Source organism: Chinchilla lanigera, unplaced genomic scaffold (assembly GCF_000276665.1).
Source record: "Chinchilla lanigera isolate Chin_1 unplaced genomic scaffold, ChiLan1.0 scaffold00030, whole genome shotgun sequence".
NCBI lineage: Eukaryota > Metazoa > Chordata > Mammalia > Rodentia > Chinchillidae > Chinchilla > Chinchilla lanigera.
Genome location: NW_004955431.1, coordinates 21,606,676 through 21,625,783, shown reverse-complemented (window position 1 = coordinate 21,625,783; position 19,108 = coordinate 21,606,676). Strand labels below are relative to the sequence as shown.

General features: G+C 41.4%; 1 protein-coding gene across 6 annotated transcripts in view; it reads left to right on the top strand.

Annotated features, from left to right (window-relative positions):
* Hspa12a (heat shock 70kDa protein 12A) overlaps positions 1–19,108 on the top strand; it is a 161,402-nt gene that overhangs the window by 196 nt on the left and 142,098 nt on the right. Inside the window, exons 1-4 of one of the 6 annotated variants that reach the window (XM_013515841.1) lie at positions 23–92; positions 8,737–8,883; positions 14,181–14,240; positions 14,422–14,509. In XM_013515841.1, the coding sequence (XP_013371295.1) occupies positions 14,422–14,509 (88 nt within the window). In that variant the 5' untranslated portion in view covers positions 23–92; positions 8,737–8,883; positions 14,181–14,240. Of the gene's footprint in view, positions 1–22; positions 93–8,736; positions 8,884–14,180; positions 14,241–14,421; positions 14,510–19,108 lie in introns of those variants that run through there. The other 5 variants (XM_013515842.1, XM_005387863.2, XM_005387862.2 and 2 more) reach the window with 5 other exon arrangements.

The following is a 19,108-nucleotide window of genomic DNA, read 5'->3' as shown; positions in this document are numbered from 1 at the left end:
AGCCCTCGGTTCTATTGCGACGAGAATCGTTCTGCCTTCCCGGAGCTGCTGGTGGCTCCCGCGCGCTCTTCCCTTGCAGGGACTGCCCAGGGGTAGGCTCCGAGATTCGCGCACTCCCGGTTTTATTTCTCACCACTTTCCCCAGGATTTTGCAAGTGGGGAAACATTTAACGACCTCGTGACGCGCGTTTTGTGGAAGCCGGGAGCCTTAGCCCCGACTTCAGCTGAGGACCCGCGCCCCGATGGCGCGCCAGGTTCCCAGGGCCCGGACCCGACCCTTCGGTCTTCGTGTTAGTGAGCTCCTCGGGGTTGCGAGGGATGGATGTAAGAACCCGTGGTAGCTTTACTGAGTTGTAGAAGTCCCAAAAATTGATTCATTCAACCGATACGTACTTATTAACAACCTCCTATGAGCCAGTGTGCGAGCTGGATATACTGTGATGTCCCTGGGAGACTGGGGGTGGGTGGTGAAATCATCGCGAGAAAAACCCAGTAGAAGAAAAATTTAGGAGCAGACCTTAAAGGATAGTTGTGGTTTGGACAGGCCTTGGTGGTGGTGGGTGATGCGGGCAGGACTTGGGGAGGTGAAGAGGAACGGAGGGAGGACCTTGGGTCCTGTTCCCTTTCCAGAGGGCAGCCTGCATCCTGTCCTGTCCTTGTAAGTCCAAACTGTCTGCCAGGCTCCATTACATCTCTCAGGTGTCAGATGCAATTACAGAACTTGATGTGCGCACTCTGCTCTAGATACCGTGGACCGAGATGGACAGGATTTTCTTGCCTAATTGTGTTCCCTGCATAAGCAGATCACTAAAAGATCCTTGCTGTTTTTGCTTATCACGAAAAGATAACCTTACCTGTTCTGCCTGCTTCACAAATCACAGCACAAGATAAAAAGTGAGGACCTGGAAGCAAGATGATTATTTTCAATATATGCACATATGAATGTAGTTGAATATAAATATGATTCTCTGAGTACTTCTGTGCAAACCCGGACATCTGCTCCCCACAGCCCCACCCCAACTTCCTTGGTATTTTGTCTGAATTTATTGTGAAATGGCTTACTTTTGGTGGTGAGTGATCACCACTGACCTGCCTTACCCTCCTTGCTGATGGAAATCCTGGGCGGTAGAAGCGGAGGCTGAGTCTTTCTCACATCCACTGCAAATCCCCAGGCCTTGCTGGGGTAGAGCGTGTGCTCCGCTGACTAGGTGTTATGTGAACCTTTATCCAAAACTAACAGCTGCTGTTGCCCTTGTTTTTTTATTTCACCTTTGTGCTTTCCTCCTACAGTATCTCCCAGTGGAAGATAGCCTTTACTGTCAGGTGCCTGTCCTTGAATGTCCAGGCTGAGTCCCACATCCTCAGAGAAACTATGCTCCACATTCCAGCGCTCAGCCTGGCCAGCACTTCCTTCCTTCTGAACTCCTTCCCTACTTGCAGCCTGGACCGCAGTGTTCAGCCATCAGGGATGTCTTGACCCACTTGACATTTTAGCGTAAGATTGGGAGTGTCTGGGGCTGGGACCATCGTGTCCCCAGTGCTCCCTTGTATAACCAGGTGGCCTGTAAGTTCTGTGAGGACAGGGTCTTGGTCTGTCTTGTTCATCCTTGTGTCGACAGCATCAGTACATCACCTGACATAATAGAAAATGCCCAGTAAACACTTGTTGGATGAACGAAGATGTCATAAATGGTTAATAAGCACATAAACCATAAATGTTATACATTGGAGTAATACTGAGTACATCATGCAAGCTAGAGCAAAGTGTTTGTTTTCAGGAATAATGAGGAATAAGGATATAAAATAGTCTGAGGCAAGACTATGAAGGAACTAGAATTCCATTTTGTGAGGGTGGGAAGTAGCCATAAATTTCTGAATATAGGATGGTGAGATAGAAGGGTTTGAGTGGTAGCAGTGGGTAGGACTGATTGGTGTTTTGGTTATACAGCAAAAAGGCACAGGTAGAAAATAATGTAAATGTAAAGGCCCAAACAAAAAAATAGTGGTAAAAGACAGATGAGAATAGAAAGGAAGGATAGAAAGGCTTACAGGTGATTGGATGGAGTCTCAAAAACTATTGAGAGCACTGTAGAGTTCTGCTTCAGTTGTGAGAAATGGGTAAATGAGTTGCTTGTTTTGGTTTTCCTTTTTTGGTTTTTTAGACAGCGTATCGCTATGTAGTCCAAGCTGGCCCTGAACTCTCAGTGACCCTCCTGGCTCAGCCTCCTGAGTGCTGGGGTTACAGGCATGCACCACCATACCCTGGAATCAGCTGGTCTTGATGGGACATGGTACACTGGGATATAGATGTGTGGGGCTGGAGAAGCACTGATGTCTTGGAGGAAAAGGAAAATTGAGGCTGCAGGTGGAAGACATCTCATGGAGTTTCAGGTTGAAGTACAGTCAGATCTTCTGGAGGGAACTAGGGGAAAAAATAAGGACCTAAATATTGGGGAAAGAACAGAGTTAGGGGATAGGAAGAGGGCAAAAACCTGTAACAGGTAAAGAAAAGGGCTTAGAGAAAAAGGGAAAACTTCAAGACCCAAAGTCTAGGGCAGGGACTTTCAGGATTATCTCCCATGGGTGTGGGTATGTTTGTGTGCAGAGAATAAAGTCTGAAAGGAAGTACCATAGTATGTTAATTGTGTTTTTTTATGATGGCGTCAAGAACAACTTTATTTTTATATTTTGGTAGTACTTGGTTTTCCTAAAATAAATGAAGTGAAAAATTACAGGAGGATTGAAGAATGAGAAGAGTATTAGGAATTTAATTGTTCCCTTAGAGTCTTCTTCCTCTCAAAAAATAAAATAGTGTGAAGACAGTACATACATACCATGCAATTCTCCTTCCATCATTCAACCAACGAATATTTCTTGAATGCCTGTCATGTGCCAGCACGTGTTCTTGGCACTAAGGAAAGAGCAGTGAATAAAATCTGTATTTCATTTCATCTGTTCATGGAACTTAGATTCAAATAGTATTCTAGTAGCCTTACATGGAGTGAGTCTTTGTACAATAAACTAAAATAATAGATATGGAAGCCCTTTTGAAAAGCTGGTATGTTGGGGGCTTATTAATACAGCCTTTTATTGTTGACATATCTAGAGTCAATAAAGTTCTTGAATATTCCAATTTTCTTATTTTCCATAGCTATTAGAAGCTGTTGTAGTTGGAGTTTGCAAGGGAGAAGATTTAATACAGGACACATAATTTGTAGGATTATAATATTCACCCAGAAAGTCAAATGCAGAAGAGTGCAAGAGATCTACCTGCACACTAGAGACCCAAAGAATCCAGCTGAGGCCCTTGCTGAGACAAAATCTCACACCTAAAGCTGAAGGAGGAAAGCTTTATTTAGCTCACAGTTTGTAGAGGGTGCAGTCCATAATCAACTGGCTGTAAGGCAGGGTGGCATGGCAGAGGGGCAACAGTTCCTGGTGTCAGAAGACAGCAAAGACAAGAACAAAAGAGGCAAAAAAAAAAAAAAAAAAAGCACCTCTTTCTGCCCTTTTATTCAGACTGCTGGGATTAGGGTGATGCCAATCTAATCAGCAATCACATATCCTTAATCTCAACATTGCAGTATAAACCAGTCACAAATTCCACATTCAGATGCTTCTGAAAAGCCTGCCCCTCTTGACTGCATGAGGCTTTGGGGGAAATCCAGACACAAAGCATAACACCTTAGGTCCCATGGCAGTGTCCCATAGGAGTCCAGCTGGAGGCCTAGAGCCCATGGCCACATCTCATGCAAATCTGTATCAAAGGTCTGTACCGGGAAGGCCCAAGGGCCAGTAGTATAAGCTAGAAAGTCTGCTGGCTGTGTGAAGGATCTGTGCCAGAAGGCACTGGAGCCAGGAAGCAACACACAAGGTGAAGATCAGAGCTCCCCGAAGAGAACAGCAGCCATCCCAGGTGAAGCTCATCCTCCAGTGAAAACAGCCCAGTTCTTATCCAGAAAACCAGCCCCTACAAGCTTCTCCAGAAGAATCAACAGCGCACAATATTCCCCTCCCAGTCTCCTTTTACGCCACTGGCAGCAGTCCTCAGGTGGATCGTCCATGCCCAGAACCACGCTGACTCAGTTCAGCTGAAAAAGTGGGCGTTCCCACTTAAACTGACCATTAGTTGATCCAACACAGTGGTGTTTTCACTGTAAAATATGCATTTGCACATTTTATACATATGTCGTATATTTCTTATTTTAGTACATTGGTGACGATATTTCCATTTCATAGACTAAGAGCCCAAAGGGGCACTTTCAGATCATCAGAGTATGAAAGGGGTTGAGTGTGGTGCTAGTCCTAAAAGAACCAAGCTTGAGAGTTCCAGATGGGAGAAAAGGAAAAGCAAAGAAGAGCTCAGGAAAGGTAGAAAGTTTCTGGGACAAGTCCAGAGAGATGGGTCTGGGCTGTCCTTCAGAAAGAAGTGGTGTTAGACTGTTGCTATCCAGAGAATCAGTGCCTCGGTTAGACGCATGTGTGACATGAGCCAGAGACAGTTTGGGCATAAGAACCTAGACTGGAATCCCAGCTGACCCTAAGGTCTTTACATTGCAGTAATGAGAGTGCTTTTGACTGATCCGTGTCTCCCAATGTGTTTGAGTATGAAAACTCCTTTTTAAGAACAAAAATTAAGCGTGAGAAAGAGCATGGGCATTAGGATTAGGAGTCCTGGGTTTAAATCCCAGTTCCTGCACGCACCACGTGTCTGATCTCAGCAAACCATAAAACCTCTATGATCCTGCTTTAACAGTTATAAAATGGTTATAATAATGCTAACTTTATGGTGTTGTCGCAGTTGATGGTCTTTGCCTTAGTAGTTAAGTGTGCAGGCCAGGTAGTAGTTACATACAGTGACTATAAATAGAATTGTACTTTTGAGGCCTGTATAATTCAGCCATGGAAATGTTGTGTATATGAAAAGCATGCATACACTGGCAAGCTCTTCTTCACTGTTGGGGTGTGTTTGGTGCCTGTGTGGAATTGTGGGTCCCATGCACAGAGTCCATTAACTCCTTAGTGACCTTGTAGAGAACCACTGAACTGCATTGAACGATCTGAAATCTCCTGTACTTTGTAGCTCTGATTCAAGATAAAATATCAGGGAAGATTTCTGTATTCCAACCTGCTAATGAAGACCATTCATAGACGAAATTATTCTTTAGTCTACACTAAAAAAAAAAAAAAAAAAAAAGAATTTCTGAGCTATGCCAAACAGTTCCTAAATGAATGATAAAGGAAAACATATTTGTTCATTTTTTTCTTAATCCTATCCAGCACCTTTATTTCAGTTGGAATGTTCTTGCCATGACTTTAATATTCAGAAGTGATTATTTAGATGTTATTTTGGGGTTGCTATCAAGTGCTTGCCAATTCTTCTTTCCTGCATTTGACATCAGTGTTGAATATCATTTTTCACAGGGAACTAATGAACGTGACTGCAGGTGCTTTAGTCATAGAATCATAGAAACTAGAGACAAAATAGAAGGAAAATACTGCCTTTTCCTCATCTAAAAAGTGGGAATAATAATGTTAACGTTCCTTCCCAGTTGTCATGAATGAGAAATAAGATTGCCAAACTAATTGTGAATGTAAGCAGTTATAAATTTAATGTGAAGTAATGAAAGACATGATTGATTTGACTAATAGAAGAGGGTTTTGCTTTGTTTCTTAATTTTTTTTTCATTACTGATACCTGCTGGCAGGAGTCATCGCCACTGTAGTAGGAATAATAATAATAAAAAAGAAAAAGCAGCAGCTTCCTTTGGTTGAGCACTGTCATGTGCCTGGAGCTTTACTTACATCGTCCCATTGAATCTGCAAAACAACCACTAAAAATAAATGATCGCCCCATGATTGCACAGTGAATTAGTGGCAGAGGTGGAATTTGAACCCAGGCATTATTGACTCCATTGCCCATGCATTTCCTGTTGTGCCCACTGCTTCTCAAAGCTAGACTGCTCTTAGACTGTGCTTTGTCAGGTCAGCTGTTGCTAGGCTCCTGTGTCCCCTCTCTGGAGGAACCAGCTGAGTTGCTCACATTGTGATCTCGGAGCAGGGACTCGGGGTAAGTGGTGATAATCTCTTGATCATTGGTTCTCAGTTTGAGCTGTACCTTGGAATCACCTGGGGCTTTGCTGCTCCTAGGTTCTCAATGCCATTCTAATTTAAAGAGACATATTATCTATTTTTTTCACCGCTACCCTATTGAAAATACTCATGCTTGGGCTCTTTCCCAGACCTATTAAATAGGAATCTCTGAGGATGGGCCTCATGCATAGGTGTTTTAAAAATATGTGATATTAATGTGCAGCCAAGATCGAGAACCGCTGCTCCAAAAGATTTCTGCATGAATCAGGTCAGAAAGAGAACAACTAACGCTTCATTCATCCGGGAATGATTTGCTAATAGGTGTGGCCAACAAGGCCCAGAAATGTTGGGACTTGGGAGTCAGACTCAACGTTCAGATCCTGGTTTTTCTACTTCCCGTCCGTGTAAACTTGTACAAATTACTTCACTACTTTGAGCCTGTTTCCTCATCAACTGATATTTTTAATTTCATAATGTTGCTGTGAGATTAAATAAAAATTCATGTAAACTTCTTCCGATCGTACCTAACATGCCGTACACAATGTTATTACCAAAGAAATCAAGGAAAAGGAAATTTTTAGCCATTTTGTAGTATTTGTTTGAAAACCTGTATTTAAATAGTTTTGTTTAGGGATCCAGACTGAATTAAATAAAAGGGGAACCCCACTTTTAAAAACAATATTAGTGACCCTTTGAGGTGACGAAACCTCCAGGCAAACTATCACTTTTGTTTTAACCTTTAACATTTGCATAGAATTATAAAGTCAATGTGTTATTCCTCTCTTGCTTTCCGAATAAAGCAGAGAGCTAGAGCCACGGTCATAATGTGTTTGAACTGGCATCCCGTCAAAGACAGTTTTATATTCAGCCTTCCGGTCATTTGTTCAGAAGCCTTTGACACTGAAGTCCCAAAGATACTGTTGGAGATGCTACGCTGGCAGTTTAATTGGTATTTTTCAGGAACTAGACACACAGTGTCTATATGGGCAGAATGAAATTGGAAGTAGGGCAATTATCCCGACAGTACAGCAAAAAGGAAAAGATTGGTGGCAAAAGAAATCCTTTAAGCAAGCTATTTGCCATTTTTAAATGGGTAATTTTTTAACTTTGAAGAAGTAGATACAAGTTAAGGGTATTTTTGTAGCAAGAGTACAGGACTAGGAAAGCAAAAAGAATACATATAAAATGTCCCACAAGTGAGAAAATATCTCACTTGTACTTTGTTTCTTAATATACCAGTATCAAAATAAATATTGCAAGTGCAGTATTGTGACTGAAGAAAACATTACACTTATTTTCCATGTGGAAGGCAGCAAAGAAGAAAAAGAAATCCAAAGAGAAAAAGAATTTCAGTTAAGAAGACCAGTTAGGTGTTTTATCAAGTTATGGCTAAAAATGTTTTCTCTGTTACTGTTGCAGATATTGATTTGGTTTGTGTCCTGGCCCCTAAGAGTTCTGTGCTATCTATTTTGTCCTTGCACTTGAATGAGAGTTAATAGTTTGACTTTCGTAATTAAACTTAAGAACCAAATTGAAGGGGATTTTAACTTCCCTGAAAATGTACTTTACGTTAATCTGCTTAAGAGGAATTATCTGTTTCTTATTAGCAAAAGCAAAAGCCTGGCTCTGCTTTATTACTGAGATATCTGTATGCCTGGCCTTGAATCTTATGGTAATGTTTAAAGCTTCAAAAAATTATTTGGGGTTTAAAAAATTTCAGTTGTCAAACATTTGGGATTTTTTTCTTTAATTATTGGCCCAATATAGGATGGTTGTTGTTTTGCAGTGTTACTATTATTGTTTTGTCTTTCTGCCTTGTTTTGCCCTTTGGAAACATCACATTTTTTCCTGTTTAAAAAGGTTCGTAATTACTTCTCCCTGTATGTTTTTTTTTTTTTTTTTTTTTTTAAATGACTAGTCACAAATACACAAAGAGAATTATTTACTGAAGGATTGTGATTTGGAGAAGTAAATTTCCATTGCTTTTTACTTTAATATTTTAGGTAAATTTCTTAATACTAATTTAACTGCATCTTTTTCATAGGTGACAATCCTATGTAAATTATTATTATTGGAGCCGTATGTACTTGTGAAATTGCTATGGGTGACATATGTGAATGACTATTTAAAATGTCAGTTTTCTGCACCGAATTTTTAAAAATATGCTGAATCGTGTTGAATGCTAACAAAGGGTAATATGTGATTGATCCTGATAGTGTGTCATTCAGTAATAAAATTGTTATATTTTGTGATTGTGCATTTCATATCTCAGGTGGATATCACAGAAATAGTATGATCAGGATGTTTTTTAGAAAAGCAGTGTTTCCATTCACACTTGAAGGAGAAAAGTTTAGCAGAGATGAAAGACTGAAATACTATTTCTAAAGTGGGAATGCATTTAATATGGCATTAATGATGCTTATATTTGGTCTGGGCTGTAGTTAGCATTACTATATTTTGACTGCCCCCATTTAGGAATAAAAAACTACAAGAGGATCTAACATATGTGTACTCAGAATGGAATGAAGAGTTGCTGTGTGTTAGGATACTTTTGTGTGAAGATAGTTTCACTTGAAATAAATATGGAGGAAAAAGCGAGGCTTGGAGACCTGCCCTCATCCCCATTTCTTTCGGTGTGTCCAGAGGCAGAGCCAAGGGGAGCCACGGAGGAACCTGCGTCACACTGTTTCCCTGCACTTGTCGAGCTAGCAAAGCCCCATGAAGGAGCTGTGCGTGATGAGCTGATTTATCCACAACTGAATGATTTAAAATATCACTAAACCATCCTAGGTAATCAACTTAAAATTCATGACCAGATATTTGCACTCTTGTCTTTTATACCTGATGAGGATTTGAAAACAGAGATTGTGAAACTCTCAAAACAGGGAATTTTGTAGATAAGAGCCATCTCAGTTAACCTCAGACCTCAGTACCTGCTAAAAAATTTTCCTATCTCTAGAATTTTAAAAGCAAGAGTCCCTGTTGGAGGGAGTTACAAGTAGGTTTCTTTCTGATGTGAAATTATTCAATGCCAACACTTCTTGGGAATTATCTTAACTTGTGGATCTGACCTGAACTTTATTTGTTTTCTTTACAGACAAGCTGTCAGGAGTATAAAGTTCCTGTGCTGATTTTGAGAATACAAAATCAAAGACTGTAGTTTGTAGGATAAGAACAAAGAATTATAACCATGACTTTTATTTTAAAGAATGATATTAGGAATAAATAAAATGTGTGTTTATCACTTTAGAAGCTTTAGAGTGAATATTGTTCTGGGGACCTTCATTTATTGCTTTACTGAACATACAGCCATTTTGAATTCCTAACAAAGACCTTTGCAAGAAAAATATCTATTCAATTAATTTTTTACATACTGCTGATAAACCTAATATTGGAAACTTAGTTGCCTTTTGGGGGAGATAATTATAAATCTGCAAAAGTAGGAGATGTAATCAAAATCAACTGAAAATTACGAGAGCCTGTGATTTATATTCGCAGTAGACTATCTCCACATGCTTGTTATGTGTGAACAAAAAGACTAGCTGTGTATGTATGTTTATGTGTGTGTGCCTATGCCCCTTCCCTTTCCCTACATATGCTGTCTAGGTTTGACTCACAGACAGCTCACACTTTTTCGAGCCTTAATGCCGAGGAGAAAAAAAAACCCACTATCCTTCTTGGCATAAACGAGACCCTGGCTGGTGGATCCGATCTATCCCACACGTGCCTGTACCCCTGGTTTAAGGCTCAGCTGTCACCTCCTGATTGGCCCCTGTTGTGTTTACATTTATGATAGATTGGCCTTGCTCTTTAAATTTAGACTTGAGGATTATACACGTCATGCTTTTCTGTCTCAGCCATCTTTTTTACAAAATGTGTAGGTAAAATTTTAAGTTTTGTTTACAGTAAAATCTGTAACTAGTCCTAGGGCATGCTGATTACCAAACTCCATCCATTTCTATTGGATATTTTAAAATAAGGTGTAGCTCTGAAAGGATCTGATTGGAAGAAAGGACTGTGATCTACATCAAATCAAGAAAAATAGCAAGATGGAAAATACCTTGGGCTACTCAGTGATTTCTGACATTTGAAAGAAAGGAAACTGCAGGTGGAATCCTAGAAAACAAAAAAAGTAGAGCAAGCCTTCTCACGGAGGAGAGAGTGAAGCCTGTGCTCATGTAACTTCAGGAATGTCTGACTTCATCATAAACACTGTGGTCGAAATGTGAACCTCATGCATTCTGCAAAGACATAAAATAGTAAATTGTTTTTCTTCCCTTACCTTACCCCATGATTTTATGTTGATTCAGGAACCATAATGAGAAGTTCAGATTGACATAATTTTCTACCTGGAATATATGTGCACCTTATATATTACATACAGACATTTCAACAGGTACTATGACCCATCAATATGATGGTCGCTTTTTATCAACGTATAAAGGATATTAACATTTCTGTGTGTTAAATTTTAGTGGATGAGGTACGTGTCAGCAACAAATATAAGCACAAGGATTTACTAGGTAAATAAAATGCTCAGGTTGAAGTATCTGGGTCTCACCACCTAAGTAAATTTACAGATCTGAATTATGAAGAAGATTAGCAATTACCACCCAGACCAATAACATTATCCCTGGAATAAAACTCCCATCATTCTGTGTACATTTACTTGGTTAGGTGCGCATTACCATAGGCATAAAGCAACATTTTAAAATGCATTCTTTTCTTTTTAAGCACAAGCCCAACCACTTTGCAAATCCTGTTTATAATGAAGTTCAAACTTACGAGCTAAAGGCTAATTTATACCTTGTGAAGTCAGGTGCTTTAAAATGTGCTAGGGAGATTCCCATGATGTGTGAATTGTAAAGCACGACTCTGTGTTCTGTGAGCTTTGGAATTCTAGTCAGACCTCTTGCATCAAGTATGAATGAAGCAGAGGAGGATGCAAAAGCAAAGCCAGTGCTGTGCCTATGGGCAGTTTTGACATGCATTCCTCTGCCTAGGGGCTTATTTAGATTATTTTTCTCTTCCAATTTTCCTTTCTCTCTTTTCCAGAAATACAGGGAAACAGTGTTCAGATAGCCTAGGCATACTCTCACGGTGGGTGTTCGTAACAGGACATGTAGCCTGGGGCCGGTAGCCTTCCCTGTGAGTTCAGCTTCCTGAGCTGTTCTTTACCAATAGGGGTTCCATTTCTATCCCAGTAGTCCAGCCTCTCCTATTCTTGGCTGCAGGCGCTTAACCCACTTTCCTGTCTTGCCTGCCTATCTTATAGGAGCAGCTGCTAGAAATAACTAGTTGTGCAGTTGTATCATTCATTGATCTATTTCCCATCATATGAATCTTTGTTTTAAAATAAGGGATCCAGAGCCAGGCAGAACTTTGGGGGTCATTTAATTCCATATTTTATCTAGTTCTGTGTTATTGAATCACACGTCTAATTACCTCACTTATAGACAAAAATAACAAGTTTCCAATATAAACAAAAAGAAAATGCAAGTTTCTGGTTAGAGGCTTTCAACATAAAATTCTTTGTCTCTAAGAGTCAGTTTACTTAATGGGCTTAAATTTAAAGAATTTCTTTTTTCCCCTTTCTCTTCACTATATAAGTACATAAAGGAAAAGTATTTTTTAAATATATACTGTGTATTCTGATGTAGTGTGTGGAATTGCCCTAACTGAATAGTCAGTATATTCTGACAATATCAAAAGATTTTAAAATCTATAATCCCAAGTTCCTAAATTTTAAGAGAAAAAAACTACAGTGCAGTTAAGGAACTTGTCCCATGACCTTTCACAAGGCTTCCATGTGAAAGGTCCTATAACTTTTTCAGATTTATAATTGCAGTTAGTCTTTTTATAGCTTAGCACTCAGTACTCTTTTCAGTAAGCAGGCATAGGTTTTTGCCTTAAAAAAAAAAAAAAAGTACAGTAATAGGCACATCTACAGCCCTTAGTTCATCAGCTCCCCCCGCAAAAAATTAAAAAAAATCCACAGCTCATCCTGATGAAGTGATTAACCCAAACCTTCTTCCCCAATTGGTAACCAGCAGTGTGACACACGGCAAGGGGTGCTTCTCACCAATTTCATTGAGAAAGCCTGTCTCGTATTTAGATACAAACTTAGACTTTTCACCTGTCAGAGCAAAATGAAACCCTCACTAACAGGTTTCATGTTTATTTCACTGGCAGGTTCATGCCTATGACAAAGTGATTTCCCCCAAGTGAATTACTCCCCCAGCATCGGTGTGGCAGTGACTACTTAATAAAGCTGTTGATGAAAACTCCTCAAGTGTGTGGTCCCTGTCCCCACAGTGTGATAGTGCTGCCGCCAAGTGACAGGTCTGAAATATCAGCAAACCCTGAACAATTAGAGCATCAATTCCTCTTTCTTAAACTAAGCCCCCGCAACCTCCTAGACCAGGATATTGTCTCCCTCTCTTTCTCTGAATCACCGTGCTTAGGTGTGGGTGTCTTTCTGAGCTCATGGCTTCTGAGCAAAGAATGACCTAAGTGATTAAAAAAATGTTTTCTTTCTCTGAATGAATATATCTAATTTTAGAGTAGAGGAAGGTTTTGGGTTTTATTTCTAAAGGTGCCTGGTTAGTTTCCCACAATCTCGTGCAAAAATCATACCATACCACAAAAGGGAAATTCTGTCTTAAAGGCCCATCAGTCACACCCTAACTTGTAACTCAAGGAACACAGGAATACTTGGGACTGTATGCAGGGACTGTTCTCTGTAGCAGCCTCGTTCTTGAACTGAACTAAGAGCTTTTCAATTGCTGTGACATTTTCAGCCAGGGAAGTAGTAGTAGTTGCTGCAGAGCAATGTTTGCCAGGCAATTACTTTATATGATCAGTGGAGCAATTCTTCTTCTAGAAAGGAACCACAGCGATCAAGTTAAATCGTTAAAGAGAGAAAGAGAGAGCGGGAGAAAGGGTTCATCTCATTAGCAGGTGCCAGTGCTGCCGCCTCTGCGGTGGTGGCACACAATGTCACTGGCCCTTTAAGACAATGACTGTGCTCCCTCCACTGTTGCCCCTCCCTCTCCTGTAGCTGTTGACAGGTCTAAACCTCCGGAGCAGCCCATTGTGGCCACAGTAGGAGGCACCTGCAGAAAATGTGCCAAAACCAGGCAGGGAGCGAGAGCTTTTCAATAAGCTCCACAGCTGGAGAGGAGCTGCAATACTAAACAACCAGGCTGGGACCAGGCATGTGATGGGAAAAGGGGTCAAACCAGACACCTCCTATAGGCTTTCTGAGCACTGTGTGGTTCAATTTGATGACATCTTCTAGCTGGCTTTTCTCTATTTGCTTAATATGCTGAGGTATTTAGCTTAAAAGCACTAAATGCTCCATCGTGATGAGCAGTTTTCCCTTTCTCCATTTAGTGTTATTAAGGACATTTGGCAGTATTTTCCCTCTTTCTCTGCCCCAAACTAAGATTGTTTTCTTTTGCTTCCCTCTCACAGTTAGTTACAGGCGTTTCCCACCACGCACAGCCAGCTTGATTTTATTTGTCTTTAATTCAGACACAAGTAAAGCTCTCCAGATTTAGGATCTGTACCACCTTGATGAAGCACATCCCCACTGCTTGAAGCACACTTCTGGAAGCTATGTTCTTGCATTGCAACTTAGCAAACATTTATCGTGCGTCTGCTGTGTGCTCATCACGGATTGTAGGACTTGTGGAAATCCAGAGGTAGACAAGACCTGTTTTACCCCATACTATTTAGGGCCCAGCAGAGGGGCTAAATAGCTAACATAACCAGAAGTTTAAAGAATTTGTTTTGCACTCATGCTGTACTATTTACAGCCCTTTTGAGAATAAGCAGAGTGGAGAAAATGAATAAAGAGGGACCTGGGAGGGGCGGGGTGGCTTTGTCCAGTATGCCTTTGGAAGCAAGAGGACAAACTCAATGTCATCTCTCCATGATAAATGAGCTACAAGAACCTGGTATGGCTCCTTGGTTAGGGCAGCTCTTACCTGTCTCTCATGCCTCACATTTATACCACACTTCCTAGTTTTCATGGTATTTCCATCTACTTCTTAATGGAGTAAGGCATTATCTCTGTCTTACAGATGAACACATCTGAGACTCAGGGCTAAGCACCTTGCCCAAGGCCACACAACAAGTAGGTGGTAAGTGCAAAAGCCCCCAGGAACCCAGCTCCTGTGTGCTTCCTGCCCCCTCGACTTTGCCTCTCTTCTGCCCTGGGCTTCCTCTTCAGACTGTCAGCCAGCAAGAGTGTGCAACTTAAGAGCAGTGCAGAAACAGATAAAGCGAGTTGTTCACAGTGAAACTCTTTTCCCCCTCCTACAGATGGAGAGTGTTGGCGTGTACGGATTCTGTGGGTGTAAAGCAAAGAACAAACTGAAGTGTGATTCAAAGTGGGAAATATCCGCTGCAGGTAGGAAATGAACTGATTTGTGTAAGTATCCAACTAGTGTCTGAAATAATGACCCCTCAAACTTCAGTCCTGTTTAGAGGGGCTAGGTACGTTTCGCTGTGACACCTTGAAATGTATGCTTGTATAAGACATTTTGCTCAGCGGCTGGGGCGCAGCTTGCTTCTTCAGAATGCCAGCAAGTGGGGAGAGGTTTGAAAGAGATACTTCTTAGAGATAGTCATAAGTCAGGAGATGAGCGAGATCCTGGCATCCTGGGCAGCCACGTTTAGCAGTGCAGCTCAGGGAGCAGGACCTGGCATCTGTGTAGCCTGAGGGGCTCACACCGTCTCCCCGTTCTGTTCTGGTGGCCCTAGGAGAGTATGTCTGTTTGGGCCCATACAAAGGCAGAAAGAGGCCGTCTCTCTGCAGTTCTGAGCATGTTTATGCCTTAACGTGTCTCTCCCCTCAGAGAACTGGTTCTCTTCCTCCTTCTTCCTCAGTGCCTCCCTCCAATTCTAGGAAAACAAGCGAACTATTCATGTAGGAAGAGAAAGAGTAAGGAGGGAGGGGGGAGATGCCACCGACAAACTCCATTGAAAGCCACGGGCTGTTCATTTACATTCACACTTTTTAAAAAATGTTAACTAATGATGTTAAATGGTTTGCCAAAGGTCCTGGCAGGTCACTTGTAGAAGTGTCATTTCTGCCTAATTAGGGCTCTTGTAGCTGTCCGGGGCCTCCCAGTGCAACCAGTGACAAGCAAGAGCTGACAGCTTCAATTGGTGCCAATAGGAAGGTTGGACCGGTCATGTTTTCCAACTCAGCCAGGTGTTTGCTGAATGGGGGAGGGGGCTTGGCGAGATCTAAGCGCTTCTACGATCCTTTTTCTTTCACTAAGCCCTCCCGAGTCCTTCCCCTTTGCCTGTCTTGTCTTGTGTCAAGGTCAAGAATGGGCTTTGCTAAATCAGCAATTTGGGTTATCTCTGGGAGGTCATTAGCAGTCCCAGCCCAGACACTTCAAGTGGCTTCAGACCCCAGATGCTAGGTTTTTTTTTCCTCTCTCTAAAAATTCGAGAGTAGGAAAAGAAAAGGAATGATTTAGATAGTAAACAATAGAGGTAACAAAACAAAACAACATAATAAACTTCCAGAAAGCTTGCAGTAGCCATCAAAACGTTAAACTTCTGAAGACATTGCTAATAATAACTGCTCAAAGAGTAAACAGCTAAGGCATCCTATCAATACTTTAAATATCTGAAAGAAGAGACAGTGAAAAGAGTCCTATCGGTCCAATGGGCTGTGTAGTACTTGTCACATAGTAGGTGCTCAGGAAATAATCTATTGTTTGATTTAACTTTGCAGGAGTAAAACCATTGTCTGGGAGACAAAGAGTGATTGATAGAGATGCTGTTTTTTTTCATGTTAGCTTTAACTGTTCTTGAATCATCCTTTGAATTTCTCAGTATAAATTTGGTATAAATTTGGTGTCCCAGATTATGGGCTGATATGACTATCCTGGTTTTTGTTTTGTTTTGCTTTTGTAACAATTTAAAATGAGCAAAATGCCACTGGTGCTCGGCACACCCAGGATATAACAACTGCAATAAAAGAATGTGGTCCTGCAGCAGTTACAGAACATGGTAGAACATTGGTGTCCAGAACTTGGATTTGATTCACGAGTGGGACCTGCAGGGATGACTGGGCTCCTTATTTGGGCCTGAATTGAATATACGGCATTTGAACACACACACACACACAGAGTGTGTTAACAGGTTTATAAAATGGGCAATGGTAGGATTAATACATGGGCATTTGGGAGCATTACTGTGTTAAACTAAAGGAAAAGGGAACAGAGAGAGCAGTGTTTGTCTTAAGAAAATCTGAAGCCAGATCCAAAGACACCTCTGGGAAGGAGGAGAGTGTCTAAAGTGAAGGTGTTTGAAACTTTGGAGTTTTCAGCTTTCTTTCCTTGTCTAAAGATACCTTTCCCACCTACTGCTACTGTTTTCTCTGAGACGGGGCAGTGAAAATTGGGAGCAGAGAAGTAGATTGTTCCTGCCTGCTGATTTTATCAAAGGAGTGTTAGAGAGATTAAATGAGACAGCATATCTAAGGCACACCTCGGGCAGTAGCTGGCACATATCAGGTGCCTGATAGCAGTGAGCTCTCTCCCTGCCCTCACGAGTCCTTGCTGGTTGGAGACCACACCTGGTTCTGTGACATCATTGTTTTCTCAGTCTGCTAGCAGTTGAGTTACCCAGTGAAGACAGAAAGCAGAGGCTAATTCAGCTCTGCATCTCCAGAGCCTGGTATGCTGGGTACTCGAGACATAGTGAACAAAGAGAATTAATAGAATTGGCTCGTCGGCTGATGAGTAAACAGATTGATCTGGATGTATTCCAACAGTTCTGTTGACTGCCTCAGACTTCTCCCCCCAGAAACCACCTTGGTCACTAACTTACCTTGAAAGAGTCCATAAAAGGACAGATTCCATTAAAAGGGAAGCTTTTTCCCCCCTTGAATTTAAGACAACATTGGGCCCAAGCGCCTGCTGAATTTTTTCCCTAATTTGTTTTTGTATGCCCTTTTATACCATAACGCATGGTCAATGCACGTTCGTTTTTCTCCTTTCTGGTGGCCCTCTTTGTCTCTCTTGCTCCGTATGGGCTGTTGTTTACTCATACTGCTTTTATCCTGGGTGTTAATTCGCTCCCAGGAACAGTTCTAAACCCTATCTTGGCTCTGCTCCCCACACCCACCTCCCACTCAGTCCTGACCTGCAAAGCTGCAGTTGCTATCTGTGTGCTTTGAGGGCGGATGATTGTTGTGTGGCTTTTACAAGTGCTAAAAAGTGGCCACTTAAGATTCTCCTTGTGGTTTGGAAGATGAGTATTTAAAAATCATTCTGGAAGGGATTAGTGGTGAAGAAAACCTTCTGGAGGATGCAAATCAGCATGGAAAAATAAACCAATTAGTTAGGAAAACTAAAACAAACAAAAAGCTTTTGAAGACTTGGGGGCAGAGGAGAGACCCTGTGAATGACCATGGTCCTCTGTTTTGTGGCAGTGGCGTTTGTGACGACCGATCACCGCAATGGTGACCCTGGAAAAATAAAATTGTTTCAGTTAATTTTACCTAAATCTTCTGAAAGCCAAACCTGATTTTGTGGTTCCATTGTTGAGTGATTTTTAGTGCCTCTTCCACTTTAGGCTCTGGCTTCTCTTGGACCTTGAACCCCTACTCTGGTTATACCGATCTGCTGCAAGTTCTCTGGACATGCTAGAAAATTTTGTGCCTTAGGGCTTTTGAACAAACTTTCTTTTAATTGACTAATTATGTAGAGATGAGGTCTGGCTGTGTTACTCAGGTTGGTCTTGAATTCCTGGGTTCAAGCAGTTCTCCTGCCTCAGCCTCCTGAGTAGCTGCTGCTACTCCGGTATGCACCACCATACTTAGCTCAAAACTCTTTCTCACCCTTGGAATGATTTCCCTTTCTCCTGTTTGTTCTGACAAACCCTTGTTTCTTAGAAAGACTGAACTCAGCACCACCGCCTCCACAAAGCTGCTCTTGATACATTCCAAGGCAGATGGACCTTTCTGTCTTTTGTGTCCCCTAAAGAGCCTTATATTCTCTATCACAATAACAACAGTAACATTTATAGTGATGACAGCTTCCTTTTATTGAGTGTTCTCTGGGTGCTGGGGAGTATAAAGGCTTTCACTTGTTATATCATTTAAACACGCCACCCTATGAAGAAGACTGTCATAGACATTTAGTTCCGTGATGAAGATCCTGCAGTTTACTTGCAAATTTGCTGTCACAGCTTCCAAGTGGTGGAGCTGGACCTGAACTCAGCTAGCATGGCTCAGGTGTGTTATTGGCCATCCTCAAGGTAGGGCTGCTAAGCCATTGCAAAGGTAGGGCTAAGCCATTGCAAGGTAGGGCTGCTAAGCCATTGCAGTTTTCACCCAGTATCCCTTCCACACAGTGCACTCTTCAAGGCTGGTGATGCTCATCCAGCTTTGTGCACTGGTGCCTAGCAAAGAGCTGCTGCATGGCAGAGACTTTTAATGTTAGTTGAATTGAATAAAACTAAGTTGAGTTGTAAATAGGTACATACCTATTCTCTGTCTCTTGCCTCCCTTACTCTCTTTATTTCTATATAGGCATGATTATACTTTTTAGTATGGCTTTTTCACATATATGTACACATATAGATATGTATGTGCACATATATAATATGCATATAACTCTGCCTCCCTTGCTATATTTACATACCCATACATGAAATATGTGTATATTAAGAAGTGTGCTTATATTGCCATTTCACATTCATATAGGTGACTATATTCTTATTTTACAGGTGTATCGGTATGTATGTACACATACAGCGGTATATGTACATAAGTTAGCATGTATTTCAGTATAAGTGGCTATGTCCATGTATTTGTATCTGGAAAGTTAGCAAGAAAGGATGTGCTGCAGTCTGGAGGAGTGTACGTGTGTTCCCATACCTGCCTGTGAGTATGTGCTCCTCTAGCATCTTGTAACGGGGGATGCAGCGTGCATCTTGGCCTGTTTGTTCTTCAAGGTGGACCTCAAGCTCTCAGTTTTGCCTG